The sequence below is a fragment of the Giraffa tippelskirchi genome, chromosome 5 (assembly GCF_054371585.1).
Source record: "Giraffa tippelskirchi isolate mGirTip1 chromosome 5, T2T-mGirTip1v1.2.pri, whole genome shotgun sequence".
NCBI lineage: Eukaryota > Metazoa > Chordata > Mammalia > Artiodactyla > Giraffidae > Giraffa > Giraffa tippelskirchi.
In genome coordinates, this window is record NC_137279.1 from 38127315 (window position 1) to 38153493 (window position 26179).

At 43.5% G+C, this 26179-nt stretch overlaps 1 protein-coding gene across 1 annotated transcript in view; it reads left to right on the plus strand.

Annotated features, from left to right (window-relative positions):
* VPS13D (vacuolar protein sorting 13 homolog D) overlaps window positions 1–26179 on the plus strand; it is a 272477-nt gene that overhangs the window by 235636 nt on the left and 10662 nt on the right. The window contains exon 68 of the mRNA XM_081491462.1: window positions 20625–20756. Within this exon, the coding sequence (XP_081347588.1) occupies window positions 20625–20756 (132 nt within the window). The remainder of the gene's footprint in view (window positions 1–20624; window positions 20757–26179) is intronic.

Sequence of the window (26179 nt, forward strand, 5' to 3'; positions counted from 1 at the left end):
ATAGAGGAAAGCCCCAGGCCAGTGACTCACATGAACTCAGTCTCATTGGCTCTTGTTTCCTAGGAGAGCAAATGCTCTGAAGGTGTGGTGCAGCTGTGACCCAGGGCATGGGTCTGAGTTTTATGAAGGCCCAGAAACACACCTGAGACAACCCCACGCCCTTTTCTTTCTTTCATATTTTTGATTTCTCACCACCGGGACCGTTAAGTCTGCTTTCAAAGGGGAAATAGGGAGAGGAGAGGAGAGCATTTCAAAGGAAAGCTGATTTGGTCTCTGAACCAGCTTGTCTTCTAGGTTGTACTTCACCCTGATGAGAATCAGAAAGGACGGTCTGTAAGCCCCTGAAATGCAATTTCCAGTGAAACACAAACTTCACTCTAGTGGCTCTGCAGCTGGAGAGCCTCAAAACTAGGTCCAGATGTTCTCTCTCCCCGGGTTAGCAGGAAGAAGGTTTGGGGCAAGCTGTGGGGGCAGAGTGCTTTTGCTTTTACCCATTCCTGGAGTGCCTGCTTTGCAATTGGTGTCCTGCCTTCTGAGGCTCTTTAGGGTAAGTGCTTTGAGCACCTCGGTCTGTTTTTTGGTCCCACCTAACCCACACCACCACCACCATCCCCACCCCCACCTCCTTCCTCCGAGCTAGCCATTTACCACAAGCAAGAGGTGACCTCTCTCCTGCTGCTCAGGTTCAGAAAGCAAGACAGCGCTGGAAAAGTGAGTGAGATGTGCTAGAAAGGAAGCTCCCTGCAGAGGACCCTCAGGTCAACAAGCAACATCCACGTCCCCTACCACCATCCAGTATAGCTCAGGGCCAGGCCTCCCGGTCCAGGGAGAAGTGATAGTACTGGCCAGTTCATGGCCTTTCCTCTGGAGAAATCTTCACTCAGAAAAAAGCCATTCCACATGAAGACGGGCCAGTCTCACTCCTTAACTAGCCTGTACCCAACCCATCCCTGTCTACAATATGTGATCGTTGCAGTTGGTACTCATGCTTTTCTTCTTGAGTGTACTTTAGACGTTTTGGTGTTTGTGCCTGACTGCTCCCTGAATCATCTTTTTAAAAAGTAGTTCTATCTTGTGAGTTTAAAGATATGTACAAACCTGAGCTATTCTCATATCCAAACAGTATATGAGCCCTCATAGTGTATGAACACTTCTAAGATAATTCACCTTGTGTGAATTATCTCTGTAATTCTTATAGCAAGCCAATGAGATAGGTACTATTATTTCTGTTTTTAAAAAGAAACGTAGAATAACTCAATCCTACTACTGGCTGTTAATAATCACCAAAAGGTTCATAGTGGTAACCCTGCCAGATACCTTAGTATGTATGTATGTACATGTCCACACACTCACATACAAATACATATGTATATGTGACATTAGATGAATCATAGAGGCACAACTATTGATGGCCTAATAAGTAAATTGTTTTTAACATTATGTAATATTAGTAAGTCATTTTTAATATTTTAACATATGTGCAATACTAAATTGCACATATACAATAATATATTGGATTGGTCAAAAAATTCATTCATATTTTTCTATCAGATGTTATGAAAAAACCCAAACAAACTTTTTAGCCAACCCAGTACTCAGCTAGTCCTTTCTTGATGGATGCTTCTAATTTTTTTGCCATCATAAGCATATTTTACATGTATCTTTTCACATGTGTATAATTCTCTTTAGGGTAAATTTCTAAAAATAGAATTGCTGGGTTAAAGGTAAGTGCATTTTCTCCTTTGAAACGCATTACCAGATTTCCTTCTAGGGAACTGAAACACCTGTATTCCCACCCCGTGTGCTTGAGAAGACCCTTCTCTCCGACCCTCCACAAGCTTTGGCTGTTCATTCATTCATTCATTCAGAATTCTGTTGAGAAGTTTATAATGTAGATGCTGTACTACAAGCAAGGCACTGTTATTGTTTGAGTCTCTGCTGATCTGAGAGGGAATGTTTTCAGTGATACTACTTGTAGTTCTTCCATCACTAGGGGTACTGCAGCATCTTTTCATATTTCATTTGGCCACTTAGAGTTTTTCCTTTGTGAATTATACTTGCATTTTCTTCACCCCAGTCCTTTTTAAACCCTTGAGGTCAGAATTTGTCTTCCTTTTGAATATGTTTGTTTCTGTTTATTTGCATCCTGTCTTGATCCTACCCTTCCAGTAGTTGTCATTTTACCAGTTTATCATTCACATTGGTATATATCTTCTAAATATTAATAAACTTTAGATTAGTCACTTGGCAGATTCCATTAATGAAGCTTAAGTGTGCATCATGACTATAGAGAACTGACACTGCTTACTGTTCTTCAGTCCACTGCTTTCCCATTAAGAGTGAGGCTTCAGCCAAGCTACTGTATAGGGCAGGGAACTCAGCTTAGTCCTCTGTGATAACCTGGAGGGTTGGGATTGGGGGGAGGTGGGAGGGAGGATCAAGAGGGAGGAGATACGTGTATTCTTATAGCTGATTCACATTGATGTACAGCAGAAACTTAACACAACAGTTATACTCCAATTAAAAAATAAAAAAGAGGCTTCAATCAGATGTTTTTAGATTGTACGTGGGGTGGTCTGCTAACTGACTTTTGTCTCATTTAAATTTCCTCTTTCTTCTTAGTATTGATTTACCACCAGTTCCTACTGTAAAACTTGGCAGGTTAGTACTGATGCTATACATTGCTGTATTAATAAAAACCTTGCTCTGCCTTTGGTCAGGGCCCTACTTGAAGACAGGGGCCTTGCCAGGAGCCATGTCCTCTGTAGTGTGTAGAGCCAGGCCTCCTTAGCTCTCCCATCACTGATAACGCAGTCTAGATACAAACACCTTGTCTTCCCAACTGGACTGTAAGCTTCTTGAGATCATGTTATTGCCTTCTTTGGTGTCCCTCCAGAATTTTCAGATTGCTTAACACAGTGATGAACTCAGAGTATGTATTAAAGAGATTTTCACCAACAGTCATGCTGATAAGAAGTTTACTGTGTCTGAGACTAATATAAAGACCCAAGATCAAGTTGGATTTTGCCACTTACCAGCTGAATGGCCTTGGACAAACTTCATAACCTCTCTCAGGCATGGTTTCCTCCTCTGTGAAATGGACTGCTAATAAAACACATCCTTAGAAGAATCTTGTGAAGCTTAGAGTCAACACTAAATAAATGCAGCCATCGAGACAAACTATGGACCCTGAGGGTCCAGCACGATTAGTCTTAGTGTCTTCTCACCTAAGATTGAAGGGGAAATGCAGATGTAAGAGAGCAGGTGGAGGTGGCAATCCGCTGTTTTTCCGAAGAGTATCCTTAGAGGTTCACGTGCTCCTCTGCTTTAAGACCCCATGTTGAGTCTGAATGTGGTTTTTTCCCCAACACAGAGCCTTACAATCATTCAGGGACTCACACGATGCCACAAGTTTAAAATGTGCCAGTTTCTTCTTATGCTCTGCCAGTTTTCTTAGTGGTAGCATGAGTGCCTGTACGCATGCCTACAGATGTGCGTGTATACATATACGTGCATGCGTGTAAAATGCTTGGAATAAGTAAAGATGGGATCAGATTTTGCCTGACAGAGCAACTAACATCTCTAGTAGCCTCTAAGCATTTTCCCAAATGGGCTTTAATTGGTTTCCTTCTGTTCTATTTTTATTTTGTAGTCATCTTAATGTATAGGGAGCCAGCTCCTTCAAATGAGACATTTTATCATTAAAACATGTTATTTCGTTTAACCGCCGTGCACCCGGCTTCACCAGCACTGACAGATGACTGGCAAAGAGGGGTTCTGAGTGGTGGTTCTCCTATGACCTCACCGCAGCTGTGACCCGCCAGTCTGTGCCGCACATGGACCTAGACCGGAGCAGGCTGGCGGCCAAGAGTCGTCTGCACTGTGGGTTTGGCCCCTCCTCACCTGCCCCCAGTGGCCCTCAGCCCCGCTGTGGCCTGTGGCATGAAGGCCCTCCTGGCTCACGTCGGCCCGTGTGCTGATTAGACAGGAATCAGCAGATCTGTTGAGTGCGTGTTTAATGTGACACAGATGTGAAACAGGCTGCAGATCTTTCTGCTTTACAAATTTTCAGCTTTTTGCATTTCATCAGTGTTGCTTATTATTTACAGAATGTAACTTGAGACAGCAGAACAGATTGTAATTTTTAAAAAAGATTTGAGGGGGTGATGGGGCCGCAGGGGATCTGGAAGGGAAAAAAAAATCCAGTAGTGTGGAATGTTGTTTGCTGTCCAGACCAAACAAACCAGTTTGCCAAGGGTTGATGGACTATGGCAATCCGTCCCATTCATGTTCACACCGGCGGCACTTAATTATAAGGCAGCTTGACCTTCTTATCACTAAATAAAGAAGACTCTTTTGTCACTAGGTTGAACGTCATGGGAACAGGCAGAAACATACTCCTTGTTGAGGGCACTGAAGGTGATCACTCCGCTGCCAGCTTGGGTTCTGTTTCCTTCCTATCTGGACAGAAAGGACACCTTTGAACCTAATCCCCATTTGGACACATAGATGTTCTCCTTGCCTCATTCCTGTTCTGGCTTTATACTCGGGCGTTGTGGCAAGAACCAAAACAAAGAGCAGTGTCTTCCTTGGCCTGAGAAATCCATGAGGGTCTTGAGGGCATTGGAACACTAGGCCAGAGCCAGTTCCACCCAAGTTGAAAAGGAAGGTGCTATCTCTTGTTCGCAGAGGGTAGGTTCTCCAAGAGGTAGCCTTGACTTCTGAGAAAGCTCAGGTTAAATTTGAAGACAAACCATAAAAAAACACCCACTAGTCAGAAGGAAGATGAGAAAGAGTAGGTGATATGTTTCTAGGTCAACAGAACCTAAGACTTGGGACTGAAATAATGAAAGCCACACAGTAAAAACTGCTTGGGAGAAGATCTCCATGGAATTTGAGCTGGCACAGAGTTGATCCCCTTGGTCAGAAGGTTCTGAGCTGCTTCAGTGCTGAGTGTCAACCCTGGACTGAACCATCTGTAGGGAGCCAGGCCCCTGGCCCATTTCCAGAGTTCCAGGCCCCATTGCTCTTTTCCTTGCTGGAAAACTACAGATGGTGCCTGGTCCCCCAGTACCACCAGGCAGCTGTCCAGTTGTCACTTCCCCCCACCCTGGAAGAACATGACCCTGGTCAGTAACTTTCTAGTGTCCGTCCACGGGGAGATGATCAGCATTCCTGTGCCCCAGGAGTTCTGGGTTGTTACCAACTCCCAGCCCTTCCCTTGGCTGGGCGAAGAGGAGTCCCCCAATGGGCAGCCCCTTCTCAACCCCCCAACCCCCTTCAGAAGCGGCAGCTCTGGCTCCCCTTGCTCCCCACTCCTGCATGGGCTCATGGCCTTCAGTCTAGTCATTTAGCGTCTGTGTGTGTGTTGAGCTGGGGTACAGCGAAGGGGCTGGGTTACGACTCATGGGAGAGACAGAAGGCTCTGGTCACACGGGGCTTCCATTCGGCTCTCGCCACACTCTCCAGACCATGACTTGTTTCGAGCAGGAGACTCCTCCCTAGAAAGGTTGGTGCCTGGAGAAGAGGGTATGTGCTGGCTGGCTCTGCGACCCTTTCAGGGTCTCAAGTCCAACCTCAGGGCCTGAAGCACACCCTCTTTATCCCCGTGAGTGAGGCAACAGTACGTAAACTTTCTTTCTCATGAGTTGCTGATCTTCAGTGTCCTCATCCCTTGTTGAAGCATCTTCTTCTGGTCCCTCTTTCTTCTTTTCTACTTCACCTTGACCAGTACTCTCTGTTCAATAGTAAAAGTTTGTATGAAACTTCCAGTCTGAATAAACAGTTTGAAAGCACACAAATCAGGGACTTCCTTGGTGGTCCAGTGGTTAAGAATACACCCTGCAATGCAGGGGATGCAGGGTTGATTCCCTGGCCGGGGAACTAAGATCCCATGTGTTGCAGAGCAACTAAGCCGGTGCACTGCAACTACTGAGTCTCCATGTCACAGCTAGAGAGTCCTTGCATCTCAACAAAGGTCCCGATGACTCAGTGAAGACCCCATGTGCCACAACAAAGACCCAATGCAGCCAAATAAATAAGCAAACAAGTCACAAAGCAGGTCCTCAGAGGCTGCAGCACCCAGACCTGCTTGGTTTTGATCACAGGAGAGGGAGGCCCTTCACGCAACAGAGTATGGAGGCCTGGGGCTAGGAGTGGGAGTGGAGGCAAAGGACACAGCCCCCATCACCACCCCCTTCAGACACGGCCGTTCACTTTTCAGGGGTTGGATGCATTCAGGCAATCTTACAGATTTCATTTAGATAAAGTGTTCTATTTCTGAAAACCTCAGTTATGACTTTAATTAATGGCGATATTCTAAAACTCTATTCATTCCAATTCTAAGAATTTGACATTTGGTATAATTTACTGAGCTGCTAGATTGATTAGCTGTAGCTGCTTTTAAAAAGTTCTTTAAACAAATAAGGTGCAGATGGAATAAGTCAGGTAAGTAAACACTTAAGCGCTAGTTCCTGTGGAAAACATGTACGCATCCAAACATTTGCTGTTCCCCTTATGAATCATTCTTGCATATTCAGTAAGCCATGTTTTCCATAGTGTGCTATCAGGCTAAAATTTCAAATCTGAGTTTTAAAAGTGATGTGTTTTGCTATTTCAAATTGACTTCAGTTCAGTCGCTCAGTTGGGTCCAACTCTTTGTGACCCCATGGACTGCAGCACACCAGGCTTCCCTGTCCATCACCAACTCCCAGAGCTTACTCAAACTCATGTCCAACGAGTCAGTGATGCCATCCAACCATCTCATCCTCTGTCGTCCCCTTCTCCTCCTGCCTTCAATCTTTCCAACCATCAGGGTCTTTTCTAGTGAGTCAGTTCTTCGCATCAGGTAACTAAAGTATTCGAGTTTCAGCTTCAGCATCAGTCCTTCCAATGAATATTCAGGAGTGATTTCCTTTAGGCTGGACTGGTTGGATCTCCTTGCTGTCCAAGGGACTCTCAAGAGTCTTCTCCAACACCACAGTTCAACATCATCAATTCTTCTGCACTCAGCCTTCTTTATGATCCAACTTTCACATCCATACATGACTACTGGAAAAATTGTAGCTTTCACCAGACAGACCTTTGTTTGCGAAGTAATGTCTTTGCTTTTTAATATGCTGTCTAGGTTGATCATGGCTTTTCTTCCAAGGAGCAAGTGTCTTTTAATTTCATGGCTGCAGTCACCATCTGCAGTGATTTTGGAGCCCCCCCAAAATAAAGTCTGTCACTGTTTCCATTGTTTCCCCACCTATTTGTCGTGAAGTGATGGGACCGGATGCCTTGATCTTAGTTTTCTGAATGTTGAGTTTTAAGCCAACTTTTTCCCTCTCCTCTTTCACTTTCATCAAGAGGCTCTTTAGTTCTTCTTCACTTTCTGCCATAAGGGTGGTGTTATCTGCATATCTGAAGTTATTGATGTTTCTCCTGTCAATCTGATTTCAGCTTATGTTTCATCCAGCCCAGCATTTCACATGATGTACTCTGCATATAAATTAAATAGTTCAGTTCAGTCGCTCAGTCGTGTCCGACTCTGCGACCCCATGAATTGCAGCACGCCAGGCCTCTCTGTCCATCACCAACTCCCGGAGTCTACCCAAACCCATGTCCATCGAGTCGGTGATGCCATCCAACCATCTCATCCTCTGTCGTCCCCTTCTTCTCCCGCCCCCAATCCTACCCAGCATTAGGGTCTTTTCCAATGAGTCAACCCTTCGCATGAGGTGGCCAAAGTATTGGAGTTACAGCTTCAACATCAGGGTGAAAATATACAGCCTTGACATACTCCTTTCCCAACTTGGAACCAGTCTGTTGTTCCATGTCCAGTTCTAACTGTTGCTTCTTGACCTGCATACAGGTTTCTCAGGAGGCAGGTCAGGTGGTCTGGTATTCCCATCTCTTGAAGAATTTTCCACAGCTTGTTGTGATCCATACAGTCAAAGGCTTTGGCATAGTCGATAAAGCAGAAGTGGATGTTTTTCTGGAACTCTCATGCTTTTTTGATGACCCAGTGGATGTTGGCAATTTGATCTTTGGTTCCTCTGCCTTTTCTAAAACCAGCTTGAACATCTGGAAGTTCGTGGTTCACGTACTGTTGAAGCCTGACTTGGAGAATTTTGAGCATTACTTTGCTAGCGTGTGAGATGAGTGCAATTTTGCTATAGTTTGGACATTCTTTGGCATTGCCTTTCTTTGGGATTGGAATGAAAATTGACCTTTTCCAGTGCTGTGGCCATTGTTGAGTTTTCCAAATTTGCTGGCATACTGAGTGCAGCACTTTCACAGCATCATCTTTTAGGATTTGAAATAGCTCAGCTGGAATTTCATCACCTCCACTAGCTTTGTTCGTAGTGATGTTTCCTAAGGCCCACTTGACTTCACATTCCAGGATGTCTGGCTCTAGGTGAGTGATCACACCATGGTGGTTATCTGGGTCATTAAGATCTTTTTTGTATAGTTCTTCCATGTATTCCTGCCTCCTCTTCTTAATATCTTCTGCTTCTGTTAGGTCCATACCATTTCTGTCCTTTATTGTGCCCATCTTTGCATGAAATGTTCCCTTGATATCTCTGATTTTCTTGACGACATCTCTAGTCTTTCCCATTCTATTGTTTTCCTCTATTTCTTTGCATTGATCACCGAGGAAGGCTTTCTTATCTCTCCTTGCTGTTCTTTGGAACTCTGCATTCAAATGGGTATTACTTTCCTTTTCTCCTTTGCCTTTAGCTTCTCTTCTTTTCTCAACTATTTGTAAGGCCTCCTCAGACAACCATTTTGACTTTTTGCATTTCTTTTTCTTGGGGATGGTCTTGATCACTGCCTCCTGTACAATGTCATAAACCTCCATCCATAGTTCTTCAGGCACTCTATCAGATCTAATCCCTTGAATGTATTTGTCACTTCCACTGTATAATCATAAGGGCTTTGATTTAGGGCATACCTGAATGGTCTGCTGGTTTTTCCTACTTTCTTCAATTTAAGTCTGAATTTGGCAATAAGGATTTCATGAGCTGAGCCACAGCCAGCTCCCTGTCTTGTTTTTGCTGACTGTATAGAACTTCTCCATCTTTGGCTGCAAAGAATATAATCAATCTGATTTCGGTATTGACCATCTGCTGATGTCCATGTGTAGAGTCTTCTCTTGTGTTGTTGGAAGAGGGTGTTTGCTATGACCAGTAATTACCCAGTAATTCTTAATAACGGTACGGGAGACAGACAACTTTTGTGAGTACCTACTGTGTTCCAGGGGCTTCTCTGGTGGCTCAGTGGTAAAGAATGCACCAGCCAATGCAGGAGATGTAGGTTTGATCCCTGGGTCAGGCAGATTATCTGGAGAAGGAAATGGCAACCCACTCTAGTATTCTTGCCTGGGAAATCTCATGGACGAAGGAGCCTGGTGGGCTGCAGTTCATGGGTTGCAAAAATGTCAGACATGACTTAGCAACTAACAATAACTATGTACCAGACACTGTGCTGTGCACTTTTCATATATTAACTCAACAGTCGTAACCAAGTAAGTATTATATTCCCATTTATTGACAAGTAAACCAGGGCTGAGAGCAATCTTGTAACTTCTTCAGGATCACTCAGCTAATAAGTGACTAGATAGGGATTCAGGTCTGTTTGTCTTTTTCCAAAGCTTCACGTTCTTCCCTGCACCACCATGCTCCTAAATTTCTTCCCTCTCTTAAAAGGGATCCAGCTTTTGGGAAAAGGTTGGTCATGTAAAGATTAAAAGAAAGTAATTATGTAATTATTTGCTAGAAATCAATCTGAAAGTAATATGCTTTGTTTAATCAACTTTTATCATTAGTATTTGTACTTAATAGCTACAAAATAAGTTTACCAGGAAGTGTATTTTAGACCCATGTGAAGCACCTTGAGATCGGCCTTAAAGTTGATAGGTTAGTAGTGAAACTGGCCATAGTTTGAGAGATTCCTGTAAGCCTTACACTGAATCAGAATGCTGTGCTTAAACATAAATGAAGCTTGCGTTTATAAACACCTTGTTTTTATAGTGAGGATGTTGAAAGTTTCAAACTGCTTTGTAAGTTGTCAATTACTTTTTGAAAATCAACCCCAAGAACGCATGCAAAAGTTAGTCATTTCAGGAAATCCAAGACTATCAGGCTGTAATCTCATATCATATTGTCCACTTGATTGAAATTCTTTGTAAATTGGGTTTGCCTTACTCCTCCCCCCAGCTTCATGAACAGGTAGTTAGTGGACTAGGAATAAAAGCTCTGAATTAGTCTCATTCTTAGAGTTTAAATCCCAATCGGCATCTCTGTTGGCATTAGTCCTACCAGCTGTCACAGTTGCAGTGTCATGGAGTCCCCCAAACATGTGTTAGGTTATAGGAAGCCTTGACCCCTATAAACAAGTCAGGTGTGAATCCCACAATGGGAGAAAGCCTAGCCCAGGAAACATCGTCCGCACTGCAGGATGTCAAGTCACAAAAAACTTAACAGCGATGGTCATGTAATTTCTAACAATTCCATGAATCAGCATCTTTCCCACATTTTTGGTTATAACAATACAATATGGAATTTTATGTGTTGTTACACACATGACTTCAGAACTCTAGGGAGAGGTAAGTAGAATGTTGACAAGAAAGCAAGAGGGAAAGGGGAATATTTCCATTTGAAGCAGTTTCCCCAATAAGAAAACTAAGAGAGAAAGACTGGATGTTGGATCCTGGCCCATCTTGGTTTCAGCCACCGAGGCTAAGCTAAGTTAGGGCCCCTCTCATGCATGCATGGCACCCTCTGCAGATACTCCATCATCATCATCATCATCATTAGCATTTTATTGAGCACTTATTCTGTACCAGGCTTTGTTATAAGCACTGTACACATATTGATCAACTTATTCTTCACAACAGCCCCATTAGTATCCGATTTTACAGATGAGGAATCCAAAGCTCCAAGAGGTTACACAACCTGCAGTAGGTCACACGGTCTGTAAACGCTGGAACTGGGACCTGAACCCTGCTACCATGTTACACTCTGTCTGTCCTTAGGCTCCCCAGCCACAATATAATTGCTTGTTTCTGTTTCTCTTCCATTAGACTCCAGGAAGCTCCCTAGGAACTCCGTTCATCTCTGTCTTCCTAAAGGCCCAGCACAGCCAACACACAGGAAAAGTTCATTAAATGGGATGGTGGTGAGGGGCAGAGGCAGGTACAAGTCATTCTCAAGGCTCTCAGTTTGGCTTCTCAGTTAGTAATTTCATTTAGGAACCAACCTACTGACAGAGGGTTTCTTTCTGCCCAACTGTTGTTGTTGTTGTTTATTGTGTTCAAAATCCAAACTGTCATTGGATATTTGGTATAATTTCTTCGGTTCAAGATTTAGCACAGCCAAAGCCCAGTGGTTATCATTAAACTTACAAGTGGAATACTATCTCTGAGTAGTTCTAGAAAGTGGAATTCTGTCTGTCATGCAACTATAGGGAAGAGTTTCTCCTGTAAACTAGCCAAACTTCAGAGGTCTCCATACTATAGCAGAGTCTTCTTTGATTACAGTTTGCACTGAAGGGAGTAAAATGAGTTAGTGGAGAAGTCCTTTTCCACTTCGTCTTTGGAAGTGGGTACAGTCATGAGAAGAAGGCTACAGGTCAGAGGTCAGATGTCACCCCTGGCATGGCAGGCTTGGTGATCATCTAGACACTGTGCTGCAGTGGATATCAGAGGAAGTTTTAACCAATTCATACACTCCAGTGTGGAGAATACTGTTGAGACAGACTGTTGAATTCCTTTTAGAGAACTGATAGATGTTTAACCCATTCAGTCAAGAATTCTAGTACTTTGTAGCTGTCATTCATTTGTTGTTCAGTCGCTAAGTAATGTCCAACTCTTTGCAACCCCGTGAACTGCAGCACGCCCCGTTTACCTGTCCTTCACTCTCTCCCAGAGTTTGTTCAAACTCATGTCCATTGAGTCAGTAATGCTGTCTAACCATCTCATCCTCTGCCACCCCCTTCTCCTCTTGTCCTCAATCTTTTCCAGCATCAGGGTCCTTTCGGTGAGTCCATTCTTTGCATCAGATGACCAAAGTATTAGAGCTTCAGAATCAGTCCTTCCAATGAATATTTTGGGTTGATTTCCTTTAGGACTGATTGGTTTGATCTTCTGCTGTCCAAGGGACTCTCAAGAGTCTTCTCTAGCACCACAATTCAAAAGCATCAGTTCGTTGGCACTGAGTCTTTTTTATGGTCCAACTCTCTCATCCATGCATGACTATTGGAAAAACCAAAGCTTTGACTATACGAACCTTTGTTGACAAAGTGATGTCTCTGCTTTTCAAATCACTGTCTAGGTTTGTCATAGCTTTTCTTCCAAGATGCAGGAGTCTTTTTATTTTGTGGCAGCACTCACTGTCCACAGTAATTTTGGAGCCCAAGAAAATAAAATCTGTCACTGCTTCCGCTTTTTCCCCATCTATTTGCCATGAAGTGATGGGACCAGATGCCGAATACTGGAGTGGATAGCCATTCCCTTCAGGGGATCTTCCTGACCTGGGTCTCCTGTATTGCAGGTAGATTCTTTACCATCTGAGCCACCAGGGAAGCCCTGTCATTCATTAACTGCTAGTATGTAAAGAGTGAGTCTGGGTTGACCATCTCTTTTCAGCCTAATTGTTTGTGCTCAGTCTAGCACAAGTATATACAGGTAAAATATTTAATTACACAAAAGTTTCGGGCACACACATAAAGTAAATGCAAGCACAATCCATCATCTTGCTGAGGTCCGTTCACAGTCCCTAAGGAAGATGGCAGTCATCAGTTGACTAAACATTCTCTTATGCTAGGAAGTCATGTGTTTGACACACACACTTTCTCCTCATTTACTGATTGTTTTTTGAACCTCACTTGGTTGATAGACGTGGGCCATGACAGATTCTTCAGCCAACTAATATCTTAACTCAAGCTGTACAGGGGTGTGTGTATGTGTGTACAACATCTGTCTTCAACTAATAGAACTATGACATGGTTACTCATCATAGAAGCGAAGAACAAATAATAGCTGGCCAACCGTTGACCCTCCGGCTGAAAGGCAGGATCAACCCAGTGGATGGAATTGGTTAGATCACTCCGTGTCACCTTGTTTGGATTTACTGCTGCTTCAAGAAAATGACAGGGATTGTTTTCATTACTCTAATCTTTGGCTTTGGCTCCAGTAAACGTCAGAGAGCAGTGGCCAGATGCAGAGCTGCTCTGCATTGATCTCCCCCACTAGGTGGGTATCTGCAGTGTATCAGCCACTGTATCAGCAGCCCCTTCTCCCCCAGGGTAGGGGGTGGGGGGAGAGTCTTCCATGCTGTACAGCCGGCGCCCTGACATTTCCATGGAGTTCAAAGCCCAAGTTCGTTTGGTGCTGACATTTTGGATTAACTGGTTGACTGGAATGCCTGCTTCTTTCTATACACTGTGAAATTTCTAAACCGCAGCAGCCAAGGGCTTAAAATGGCCGACAGACCCCCAGCTGGCAGCAATTAAGTGCACAGCGGCCCTTGGGCTAAACAAAGGTTTGTGGAGGCAGAGCTGCTGCCTTTGCACTAAGCCAGCTCCCTCTGTAAGCTCTCTTCTGTGTGAAGTGTTTGTCAGTGAGAGATGCCATCCCCTCATGAGAGGTGAGCGGGTGGAGTTGTGGCACCTCCTGTTGAATGACTCGTTAACCCCAGGATGGTGGTACCAGGACCCTGCCCAAGAGGCACCATGTCTTGTCAGCAAAGGTGATGGTGAGCGGGGAAGCCAGAGGACAGTCCGGGGACGTCCCAGCCCTGACGGGCAGGAGCAGCCTGGAGGCTGACCTTTCTGCTCTGGCACCTGTGGGCGGCCTCCACGTCTGCGCCTCTTTTCTTAATGGAATCCTTTATGCTGCAGGTTGAAAGGGGAAGATGGGCATGAGAAGACAAGAAGCTATTTGAAACCCATTCAAGCAGCAAAAAATGTTAGAAGCTAGACCAGTGCTATCTAATACACCATTTAAATTTGAGTACATTTAAATGAAAAATTTTAAATTCCGTTCCTCAGTCACACTGGCCACATTTCAAGTGTCAGTAGCCACACATGGCCAGTGGCTGTATGCTGGATAGTGCTATCTTGGACAGTACCAAGTGCTGGAAAGGATACAGATTACTAGGCTCTCTGAAACACATTGCTAGTGGGAGCCTAAATTGCTTCAGCCTCTATGAAAGCAGTTTGAATTATCTTGTTAGCTGAACATTCATGCCCTGTGGTCTAGCAAACAGATCCTAAGTATCTACCCAAAGAAACTCTTGCTGAGGTTCACCAGGAGACAGGTATAGGAATATACACAGCAGCATTGTTTGTAATAGCAAAACCTAGAAATACTCCATGTGCCATCAACAGGAAGCTGGATGAATGATGATGTATTCATACAGTGGAATAATTATAAGCCAGTACAATAACTGAATTATAGCCACACACAGAAGAAGGGTTGAATCTTAGCAGTAGGACTTCAAGGAGGAAGAAGTAAGTCTGCAAACATAAAAAGGTAGTGCCATCCTTTTTCAGAAGCCCCAAACAAGGAAAACCAGAAAAAGTAACAAGACTATACCAGAGCATACTTTGAAATGTGAAAAGACTCCGTACAGAAGGAAAGTAAAGCAATGGTAAGTGCAAGATAGAGAGTAGTGGCTATCTCAGATAGAAGAGGAAAAGGAGAGAGGGAGGGGGAGGGGAGGGAGAGGACCACACAGATAGATTCAAGTTATGGTCAAACAATGGGGTTTTCGCGCAAGGGATAGTAGTTTCACAGATGTTTATTATGTCATTTAAAATAAATAAAAGGCCAGTGATGATAGTGGGCCCTAAATGGAGGATAATGATGCGTCTAGTCCAGAAGTCCAGTTTAAAACAAAAAGAATGGAGTCCTTTCCTTCCAGATGCTAATAGGCTCATGGGAACATACAGGCAAGTAACTTAGGAACAGTGACTTAACAGTGGTTTTTTTGAACACCACTGAAGAACTATGGACAGAAGTTCGTGACATTATACAGGAGGCAGTGATCAAAACCATCCCCAAGATAAAGAAATGCAAAAAGGCAAAGTGATTGTGTGAGGAAGCCTTACAAATAGCTGAGAAAAGAAGAGACGCAAAAGGCAAAGGAAAAAAGGAAAGATATATCCATCTGAATGCAGAGTTCCAAAGAATAGCAAGGAGAGATAAGAAAGCCTTCCTAAGTGATCAATGCAAAGAAATAGAGGAAAACAATAGAATGGGAAAGACTAGATATCTCAAGAAAATTAGAGATACCAAGGAAACATTTCATGCAAAGATGGGCACAATAAAAGATAGAAACAGTATGGACCTAGTAGAAGCAGAAGATATTAAGAAGAGGTGGCAAGAATACACAGAAGAACTAGACAAAAAAGATCTTCATTGTCCAGATAACCACGATGTTGTGATCACTCCCCTAGAGCCAGACATCCTGGAGTGCGAGGTCAAGTGGGCCTTAGGAAGCATCACTATGAACAAAGTTAGTGGAGGTGATGGAATTCCAGCTGAGCTATTTCAAATCCTAAAAGATGATGCTGTGAAAGTGCTGTACTCAGTATGCCAGCAAATTTGGAAAACTCAACAATGGCCACAGCACTGGAAAAGGTCAATTTTCACTCCAATCCCACAGAAAGGCAATGCCAAAGAATGTTCAAACTATAGCACAGTTGCACTCATCTCACACGCTAGCAAAGTAATGCTCAAAATTCTCCAAGCTAGGCTTCAACAGTATGTGAACTTCCAGATGTTCATGCTGGATTTAGAAAAGGCAGAGGAACCAGAGATCAAATTGCCAACATCCCTTGGATCATCAAAAAAGCAAGAGAGTTCCAGAAAAACATCCACTTCTGCTTTATCGACTATGCCAAAGCCTTTGACTGTATGGATCACAACAGACTGTGGAAAATTCTTCAAGAGATGGAAATACCAGACCACCTTACCTTCCTCCAGAGATCTATAGGCAGGCCAAGAAGCAACGGTCAGAACCGGACATGGAACCACGGACTGGTTCCAAATTGGTCAAGGCTGTATATTTTCACCCTGGTTATTTAACTTTATACAGAGTACATCATGTGAAATGCTGGGCTGGATGAAGCACAAGCTGAAATCAAGATTGTCGGGAGAAATATCAATAACCCCAGATATGCAGATGACACCACCCTTATGGCAGAAAGTGAAGAGAAACTGAAGAGCCTCTTGATGAAAGTGAAAGAGGAAAGTGAAAAAGTTGGCTTAAAACTCAACATTAAGAAAACTAAGATCATGGCATCTGGTCCCATCACTTCATGGCAAATCAATGGGGAAACAATGGAAACAGAGAGACTTTATTTTTTGGGGGGCTCCAAAATCACTGCAGATGGTGACTGCAGCCATGAAATTAAAAGACACTTGCTCCTTGGAAGAAAAACTATGACCAACCTAGACAGCATATTAAAAAGCAGAGACATTACTTTGCCGACAAAGATCCGTCTAGTCAAAGCTACAGTTTTTCCAGTGGTCATGTATGGATGTGAGAGTTGGACTATAAAGACAGCTGAGTGCTGAAGAATTGATGCTTTTGAACTGTGGTGTTGGAGAAGACTCTTGAGAGTCCCTTGGACTGCAAGGAGTTCAAGCCAGTCCATTCTAAAGGAAATCAGTCCTGAATGTTCGCTGGAAGGACTGATGCTGAAGTTGAAACTCCAATACTTTGGCTACCTAATACAAAGAACTGACTCATTTGAAAAGACCCTGATGCTGGGAAAGATTGAAGGCGGGAGGAGAAGAGGACGACAGAGGATGAGATGGTTGGGTAGCATCACTGACTAGATGGACATGAGTTTGAGGAGGCTCCAGGAGTTGGTAATGTACAGGGAAGCCTGGCATGCTGTAGTCCATGGAGTCACAAAGAGTCATACGTGACTCAGCGAATGAACTGAACTGAACTGTATTCCTGATCCCAGAGTGAACAGATTTAGGATTGTGCCATGTACAGTCACCCTGATCTCAAAGGGTTATGCTCGAATTTTTAGTGCCGTGGTCAATATATGAAGAAAGCAGTTCCCATAACACACGAGGGCCTGCGCTGAACAATGTCTCTTTAAACTTTCTGTTGGCTGAAGTCTGGAACTAAATTTGTTCACATGCAAATGGTTTTAACCTCTCCACTCCCCAGCCTCCCAACTTGGACCTCAGGAGGTTAACACTTTAGTTAAGTTTCAGAGAAGTAGGAATCCTTTCTTGCCTACCAGCAATGATAAGGAAGTAGGGGACTGTGGGAGGAATTCCTTTAATCCGTCTCTGTTTCTAGTAAGAGTATGTCTTGATCACCCCTTTTGAAAGGGACCTTCATGAGAACACAAGGGTGACTCTGTCCTCTGACAGCAAAGTTGAGCTCCCTCCTGTGTCTGTGTGGACAGTGAGCCTTGAATGCCACAGCAAGCAGCTCCAGGCAGCAGGATCTGAACACTCCCTCCAACCTTCTCTTGGTGTTTGGTTGATCATGGAGTGAGGACCTTGGAAATGGGAAGATAGTTTGCGGCCTGTTGGGGAGACAGATAAAAAACTTAACAAACAGGCAACCCATGAGGGAACAACTCTGGCGTTCGGGTGGGTTTAGAGTTCGAAAGTTAGAAGATAACTCACTGGGCGTAGAGGGAAGAATGGATCACAGAACTCTGGGGAAGGTGTGGAGGGAGGCTTCTGAATCAAGACCATCTGTAGGCACCAGAGGGCTATTTGGTTACAATAGAGGGCCGCTTACTTACATTCACAACTGTTCTGTGGTCGTTATTTATGGAATGTGGTTCTCAGGAGCGCAGATCCAGAAACGGGTCACCTCTCCTTGCCTACTCTGGCTTCTCGGATCTCACCCAAGGAGGGCAGGACTCTCACTGAGTTTTCTCCTCCTTGGTAGCATGTTTTTCCCCCACTTTGGGTACTCATGAAAAGATTGTTTCTTCTAAGGAAAACCTGTATCAACAGAGATGTTACTGTCATGTCTCTGCCTTCATGCGCCTTCTTTGTTTTGACTAGTTGACTGGCCAGACACACCCTTGACCTTTTTCCCTCAGGAAGTTGGGATTTGAGCTGGTTCATATTTTGCTTTAATTTTGTTGGCTTTCAAAGCTCAGCATTCATGGTCTATAATCTCTTCAGTAAAGTTTGCATATCACCTCTTGTTTTTAGCTCATTAGTCAAAGTGGCCTTTAAACCTCTTCCCACCCCCACCTCCAAATGCCTTCATTCATCTATTCAGCTAATACTACTGCTTCTCTACCATGAACCCAGGAATGAAGCAAAATCCCCCTCTCATGGAGCTTACATTCGAGGTGGAGAGCCAAGCAATAAGCAAATATTTTTATTTAAGTGGGATGTGAAGCAAATGTATTTTGAGCTCATGGCCAACTTAACCTGAATTGTTTTTGAAACAACTTGCTGTGAGGAGAAGGACAGGAGTGGAAACAGAAAGAATAAGTTAGAAAACTATTGGAGCAATCCATTCCAAATCCAGAGATCTTATCAGTTCCAAGAGCGATAGAGAAAGAGCAAGATTTGGGGCACATGTGAAAGTTGAGCCTTCAAACCTCCCAGTAGATCCGGGAGGACATAGGGAGAGGAGTCAGGATGCAGCATTACATTGAAAGACGTAGAGGAGCAGGCCTGGCAGGCCTCCTGAGGGCCTTTGGGCTTCGGCCATGGCACCCAGGCCTCTTCCAAGAGCTTCAGGGGTAATAGGATAGTAAGCCTGCCTTGAGGAAAAGATATGTTTTTAGCCTGTCCTAGACAGTGTTTGAAATGACGGTAGATATTTCACTGGACCAGGAGATAAGAACAAAACTCAGCTACCCGGAAAAGTACTCCACACTCCTTCCCCTGGTTTCTCTCCCATGCAGTGTTTTGCCAGCATCCTTGCAACAGCTGTTGTCAGTCTTCTCTATGGCAGCCTTCTCTGCTGCCCTCCGTATTTTCAGTCAGTTGCATGCTCAGTCACTCAGTTTGTGTGTGACTCTTTGTGACCCCATGGACTGCAGCCTCCCAGGCTCCTCTGTCCGTGGGATTTTCCAGGCAAGAATACTGGAGTGGGTTGCCATTTCCTTCTCCAGGGAATCTTCCTGACTCAGGGATCGAACCCTCATCTCCTCTGTCTCCTTCATTGGCAGGCAGAGTCACCTGGGAAGCCCCCTTCAGTCAGTTGTTGGGATCTAAATAGCCAGCGGGGGGCCTCAGTCTTAAAGAAGGAATTGAGACTGTGCACAGCAGGAATATGTGAATATATTGTGTAAATAAAATGGGTTGTTTTTTTTTTTTTTACCCATTCCCTTGGTGCATATGATCAGAACTTCTTTTTAGTCTCACTCGGAGAACACAATTAGTAGTAGTATTCTTGGGGCATCCTCTTTACTGAACTTTCTATAAAATTAATCACTGAATTTCTGGTTTACAAGCCCAAATGAAGCATTACCCAGGTATGGAGCTTGAGACCATGTGGCCTGGTAGGTGGAGTGTTGACGTGGGCCCAGGAGAGCTTTGAGTTGTCCCATCTTTACATCTCACCCATGGCATGGCCTGTGGCAAATGTCTGTTTCTGTCCCTGTTTTTTTTACCCTGATTTGCCCACCAGGCACTTTGCTGCCCCTGCAAGTAAGTCTCTTTTAGTTCATGATTCAGGAGTGGCAAGCCTTAGCCTCCCGTTTAGATGTGTCTAGAGAGGGGTGTTTTGCTTCACTGGAATCCAGGAACAAATAATGAAAAGTACACCAAGTACAAGGCCGAGGACAGACCAGGCACACTCTTATCAGTCATCTGAAATATGCACAGCCTTTCCAAGACAAATATGGACTCCTGTTTCTAGGAAAACACCAGAAAGTACTTATCAATTACCCAGTATATGGTTTGTGGAAAAAGACAACACCAGCCTACCCTGAAAGCCATAGCAAAGCAGATTCCTCTGGGCAACCAACAGCTGAAGACCGTGAGTTAGAGCCCAGCCTGTGGCCTGGGACTGGTCCACGGAGCCTCTCTTCTCCCTCCTGTGATGCCCATGCCCCTCCCCCGACACCAGGCAGCTGAGCTCCTCCTAGAAGATGAGGAGCCTAGTGTGTTCTCACTCACGGCCAAAGCCTCTCACTCTTCTTCCTGACCTTTTCCAAGTCCAGAGGTGTCTCTACAGAAGAGATCCCTAGAAAAATAAAGGGTGACCCAGTGGAAATTCAATAATAATAGTGACAAGAGTCACCGTTGGTGGATAGCCCACATTCTGTCCAGCCCAGGCTTGATGGGCATAGTTCTGTTTGATCCTCTCAGCCATCCTGCAAGGTAGGTGCTGTCCTCCTGTTTTACAGAGAAAACTAGAACTGGGGGTTGAAGAAATGAACTGACTTGCCCATGATCACATGTCTAGGAAATGGCAACGGTGAAGTTCTTGTTCAAAACTGGAGATTTTAACCACTTTCTTTGAGTGCGTTCACAGGGGATGCTGAATGTGGGTTTAATGCTGGTCAGCAGATTTAGGGCATGTCCTATATGAAGTGGCATTTTTATCTTAGACGAGGAAGGAAGGGAAGTCATTTTAGCATTAACACGTAACCTCTTTCCTTTTCTGTCCACCTTCCCACCTTAGGACTCAAGCACAGAGGGTACGGAAGCCACGCTGCTGCACAGGACCCCAGGGCCTGCTTCCCCGCTACTCTGAGAGCCAGGCAGAGGGCCAGGAGCAGCTCTTCAAACTAACAGACAACATACAAGATGAATTGTGAGTTGCATCTGTGGGAAACGAGCCCTTTTGGTTCACCAGGTCATCTTCTCTGTCTCAGAGTCTGAGAAGTTTCTGTCCATTTCTGAGTATCATCATGACTCTGAGGCCTGGGAACTGGTCAGAGATTCCTTGGCCCAGATGGGTTTTTGTTTTGTTCTGTTTTCCTGCCACGTCAGACAGCATGTGGTATCCTAGTTCCCCAACCAGGGATTGAACCCATGCCCCCTGCATTGAAAGCAAGGAGTCCTAGTCACTGGACTGCCAGGAAAGTCCCAAGCCCAGATGTTTTATACATTTAGATGTAACAGTGGTTCTTAAACTAAATTCCACAGCAGGACCTTAATGTTGGCATTCTCTTTCTAATTAGTTCAAAGAGAGAAGATAAAATGTTCTCAATCCAAAGATTTTTTTTGCCCTGTAAAATTTTCCTAAACTTTGGTGTGCTGTTGTTGGCGGAAGAATGCTAGTTAAAACAAAACAGATTAACAAATAACAAACAACTAGTAGCTGAAAATTTTGGAAATGCAATGTTCTTAAGGTTGTTTTGCTACTCTTGAATGTGGAGCCTTATATACTTAGGATCTTGTTATATTTTCAGTTAGTGAAGTTTTTCCTAATTGATATGATTGTTGTTGTTGTTGTTGTTGTTGTTGTTGTTGTGGAGTCGCTAACTCATATCCGACTCTCTGTGACCCCATGGACTGCAGCACACCAGGCTCCTCTGTCCTCCACTATCTCCTGGAGTTTGCTCAGACTCATGTCCATTGAGTCAGTGATGCTGTCTAACCATCTCATCCCCTGTCATCCCCTTCTCCTCTTACCCTCAATCTTTCCCAGTATTAGGGTCTTTTCCAATGAGTTGGCTCTTCACGTTAGGTGGCCAAAGTATTGGAGTTTCAGCTTCAGCCTCAGTCCCTCCAATGAATATTCAGGGTTGATTTCCTTTAGGATTGACTGGTTTGATCTCCTTGTACTCCAAGGGACTCTCAAGAGTCTTCTCCAGTTGATATGATAGAATTCAGTATATCACTATTTTGCAATATTCTTCAGAGACCCCTTTAACATAAAATGCTCTGTAACCTAAGTAGATGTTAGAATCACCAGTCCAAAGAAAGCAGTTAGTTCTGCCCTAATAAGTAGCAAAATGCTAGTTTAATTTCTTTGAATGCTTATTTTTCTCAGGGTAAACAAGATAAGGAGGGTTTAGAGGACCATGAGGGGTTTGGTTTTTTTTTTTGGTTGGTGAAGGGGTATCTGAAGTAAAGGTTAGCTCTTCAAAGAGCCTTCAGTGTCATTGTTACCCATGTGTTAAGCTGACCTCATCTCACAGTTTTGTAGTAGTATTTGAATGGGAATGTCTAAAGTCAAATCCAGAATTCATGTGTTGCTTACTGCATAGGAAGGCATCTTCCTGGATGTGGTTTTTTGTAACTCAAACTCCCTTTGTTACTGGAAGGTCTCTCAGTGATGGAGATGTATGACATTATGGTAGTCAGCTCAGGCTGCAAAGAGTCGGACACGACTGAGCGACTGAACTGAACTGAACTGAGTCAGCTCAGGCTGCCAAAAACCAAATACCACAGACTGGGTGGCTTAAACAACAGAAAGTTGTTTGTCATAGTATTGAGGCTGGGAAGTCCAAGATCAAGGTGCTGACTGATTTGGTTCCTGGTGAAGGCTGTCTTTCCAGCTTGCAGATAGCCACCTTCTGGCTGTGTCCTCATATGGAAGAGAAAGGCTGAGCCAGATCTCTGGTATCTCCTATAAAGACACTAATCATAGAGAATCAGGGCCCCACCCTTATGACCTCATTAAAAAAGAAAAGAACCTTTATTTTTTTTAATTATTTATTTTAATTGGAGGATAATTACTTTACAATATTGTGATGGTTTTTGCCATATGTTAATATGAATCAGCCACGAGTATACATGTGTCACCCCCATCCTGAAACCCCCTTCCATCACCCTCCCCACTGTATCCCTCTGGGTTGTCCCAGAGCACCGGCTTTGGGTGCCCTGCTTCATGCATTGAACTCACACTGGTCATCTGTTTTACATATGGTAATGTACATGTTTCAATGCTATTCTCTCAAATCATCCCACCCTTGCCTTCTCCCACTGAGTCCAAAAGTCTGTTCTTTATATCTGTGTCTCCTTGCTGCCCTGCATGTAGAATTGTCATTACCATCTTTCTAAATTCCATGCATATGCATTAATATACAGTATTTGTCTTTCTCTTTTTGACTTACTTCACTGTATAATAAGCTCCATTTTTATCCGCCTCATTAGAACTGACTCAAATGTATTCCTTTTTATAACTGAGTAATATTCCATTGTGTATATGTGCCACAACTTTGTTATCCATTCATCTGCTGATGAACATCTAGGTTGCTTCCATGTCCTGGCTATTCTAAATAGTGCCACTATGAATGTTGGGGTACATGTGTCTCTTTCAATTATGGTTTCCTTGGGGTGTATGCCCAGCAGTGGGATTGCTGGGCCTTATGACCTCATTTAACCTTCATTCCTCCCGTGCTCCATACAGTCACACTGGGGTGAAGTCGTCAACATGGGAACTTGGTGGGGGCGTAATTCTGTCCATAGCATACATCTCTCTGCCCTTTTAGTCTAGCCTCAGCTCTGGCCATCGTACCAATAGCCAAAATCATCCACATTTCACTCCAGAAAGGACTTTATATTCCTGCCCTCCTTGGGTGAGGATCTGGTACCGTCACTGCCCTTTATACACTTTACTGATGGAATTTTTGACCTTTGGATTAAAGGCTCAGAGAGTCATTCCTCAGGTCTAGTGAGACATGGTGCAGAGTCTACTAGCATGGTGGCCCTATGAGGGCCTCAGTTTCTGTCTGATTCATTCACTGAAGAATCCTCAGTACACAGAACAGTAGATGGCACATATTAAGCACTCAACAGATATTTGCTGAATGAATGAGAGTTGGATGGTTATTGTACATTGTGCTTTTAATTTTCTCTCCCGCTCACCCTTCCTTGGGCTTCCCTGATAGCTCAATTGGTAGAGAATCCGCCTGCAATGCAGGAGACCCTGGTTCAATTCCTGGGTCAGGAAGATCCTCTGGAGAAGGGGTAGGCTACCCACTCCAGTATTTTGGGGCTTCCCTTGTGGCTCAGCTGGTAAAGAATCCACCTGCAATATGGGAGACCTGGGTTCGATCCCTGGGTTGGGAAGATCCCCTGGAGAAAGGAAAGTCTACTCACTCCAGTATTCTGGTCTAGAAAATTCCATGGACTGTATAGTTCATAGGGTCACAAAGAGTCAGACACAACTGAGCGACTTTCACTTTCACTCACCCTTCCTCAAGTCAAACCATATCTGGTCCTCATGAAATTCATTTTCAATACAATGATATATGCCAGAAACATAGGGAGAAATTGTGTAGCATGGCTAACATAGGATTGCTCCCAGTGAAACAAGCATTGAGCACAGAGCCATGGAAAACTGGAAGCCGGAATCAAAATGAAGTCAGTAAAATAGATTTCATGAAACTCTTGGAATTCATAAGAACTCAGAGAAGATGTTGGCATGAATGACTTCTGGCTCTTAAGATGAAAACCATGTGTTGCTACCCTAGTTTGTGTTAAATCTTGCCCATGTACACTGGAGGAGCCATGTGACCGTAGTCTTCCGCAGTATGTAAGGCAGGAGTCATCAGGAAACGTGACACATATTTCTCTGAAGTGTCCTCAGTGGTCAGGCTGGGTCTTCACGTTGGTGGCATCACTTTGCAAGAAAGGGGTTTTCAAGAAAAGCACAGGAGCGCCATAATATACCTCTTACTTTTATCCTAGAATCCTAATTAAAAACATGCTTAAAGACCTAATTATTTGCATATTTTCCTCCAGAGTTAACCCCTTAAAAGGGTCTTTAATACCTTGCTCTACTGTTCTAACTAAATGTTTCCACATTTTTTTCCAGTTAGACTCACTGTTTCACTTCTGGAAAATATTGTGTAATTACTTCCCGATGCCATGAAAACCCCACAGAGTCCACAGTGCTGTGGTTACTTCAACTTTATTGTCCCAGATCAAGTTGCATTTAATTTTTTATTTTATTCAATTAATTAGTATTAAAAGGATAGTTGCTGACATATGATTTAAGGTCTGGTACACTGTAAAGGCTTGAGTTTCTAATGAATCCAGTATTAACTCTGATATGTTGCAAAATTGCCGTCACTTTCCATTTTTCCTAATTTTGGTTCTGAAATCGGATTCTGGGTTAAAATGATGGTAAAGGGAAATCTGTTCTATCAGATTACATTAATTTTTCTCTGTAACCGGTGTCTAGTGTGCAGCCAGACACCTCATTTTCATTAAAAGAAAAAGGGAAAAGTACCTATTTTATTTCCAATACATCATCACAGACCAGGTTACATACTAGCAATGTAAGCACTAGGGTAGTTCTTTACCTTTTCCAAAAACTGAGTAGCTCCCCTCACATACTGTTTTCTTGAGTTTCTTTGACAAGTTGATTATATTTTTTCAAATGTAATTTTAGGAAATAATATTTGTGAAGTTTTTTTTTTTAAGATATTATTCAGTGCTTTAAAGAAAGAAGATTTTAAGTTCTCTACCTCAGTTTTAATATTTTGATAGATGTACTTAAATATATTTGATTTCCTTTGTAATCCTAAGCATTTTATTTTATGCGCTTAAAATCAACATTATCCTTAGAAAGGAATTGTGAGCCTCCCCACAATGCCAACAGGGGGAGAGGAGGGTCCATGATCCAAAAATGTTAAGAACTCCTGTTCTGATTAGGAGCCTTTCTAGATGTTTGAAATTTTTAATTATTCAAAATTATTAATTATTTGAGTGTCAGTAGGTTGCGTAGAGGTAAAGAATCCGCCTGCCAATGCAGCAGACACAGGTTCCATCCCTGGGTTGGGAAGATCCCCTGGAGAAGGAAATTGCAACCCATTCCAGTTATTCTTGCCTGGAAAAACCCACGTGTGGACAGAGGAGCCTGGCGGGCTGCAGTCCATGGGGTCACAAAGAGTCAGACATGATTGAGCACAACACAACACAACACATGTTCCATAAACGTTAAGAGCTCCTGTTCTAATTAGAAATTAGGAGCCCTTCTAGATGTTTGACATTTTTAATTATTCAAAATTATTCTTTATTTTTTAGTATTGTGACTGTGCTAACAAAAAGAGTCCTTATCCTTTAGAGAAATACACTGGTTTATTTACAGAGAAGAGGAAAAGGAATGAATTAACAGCAACGACTAAGCATCCTCAAGGGGCAGCTAGACCTGGGAAGTGGCTCCAAATGACAAGGTTCCTGTATGTGACCTTGAAGGTGGTGCTTGTCTTTGGGGGAAACTTGAAAGTCACATACAGAAGGTCCCTTGAGTCTAGGCAGCATCTTGGAGGCTCTCCT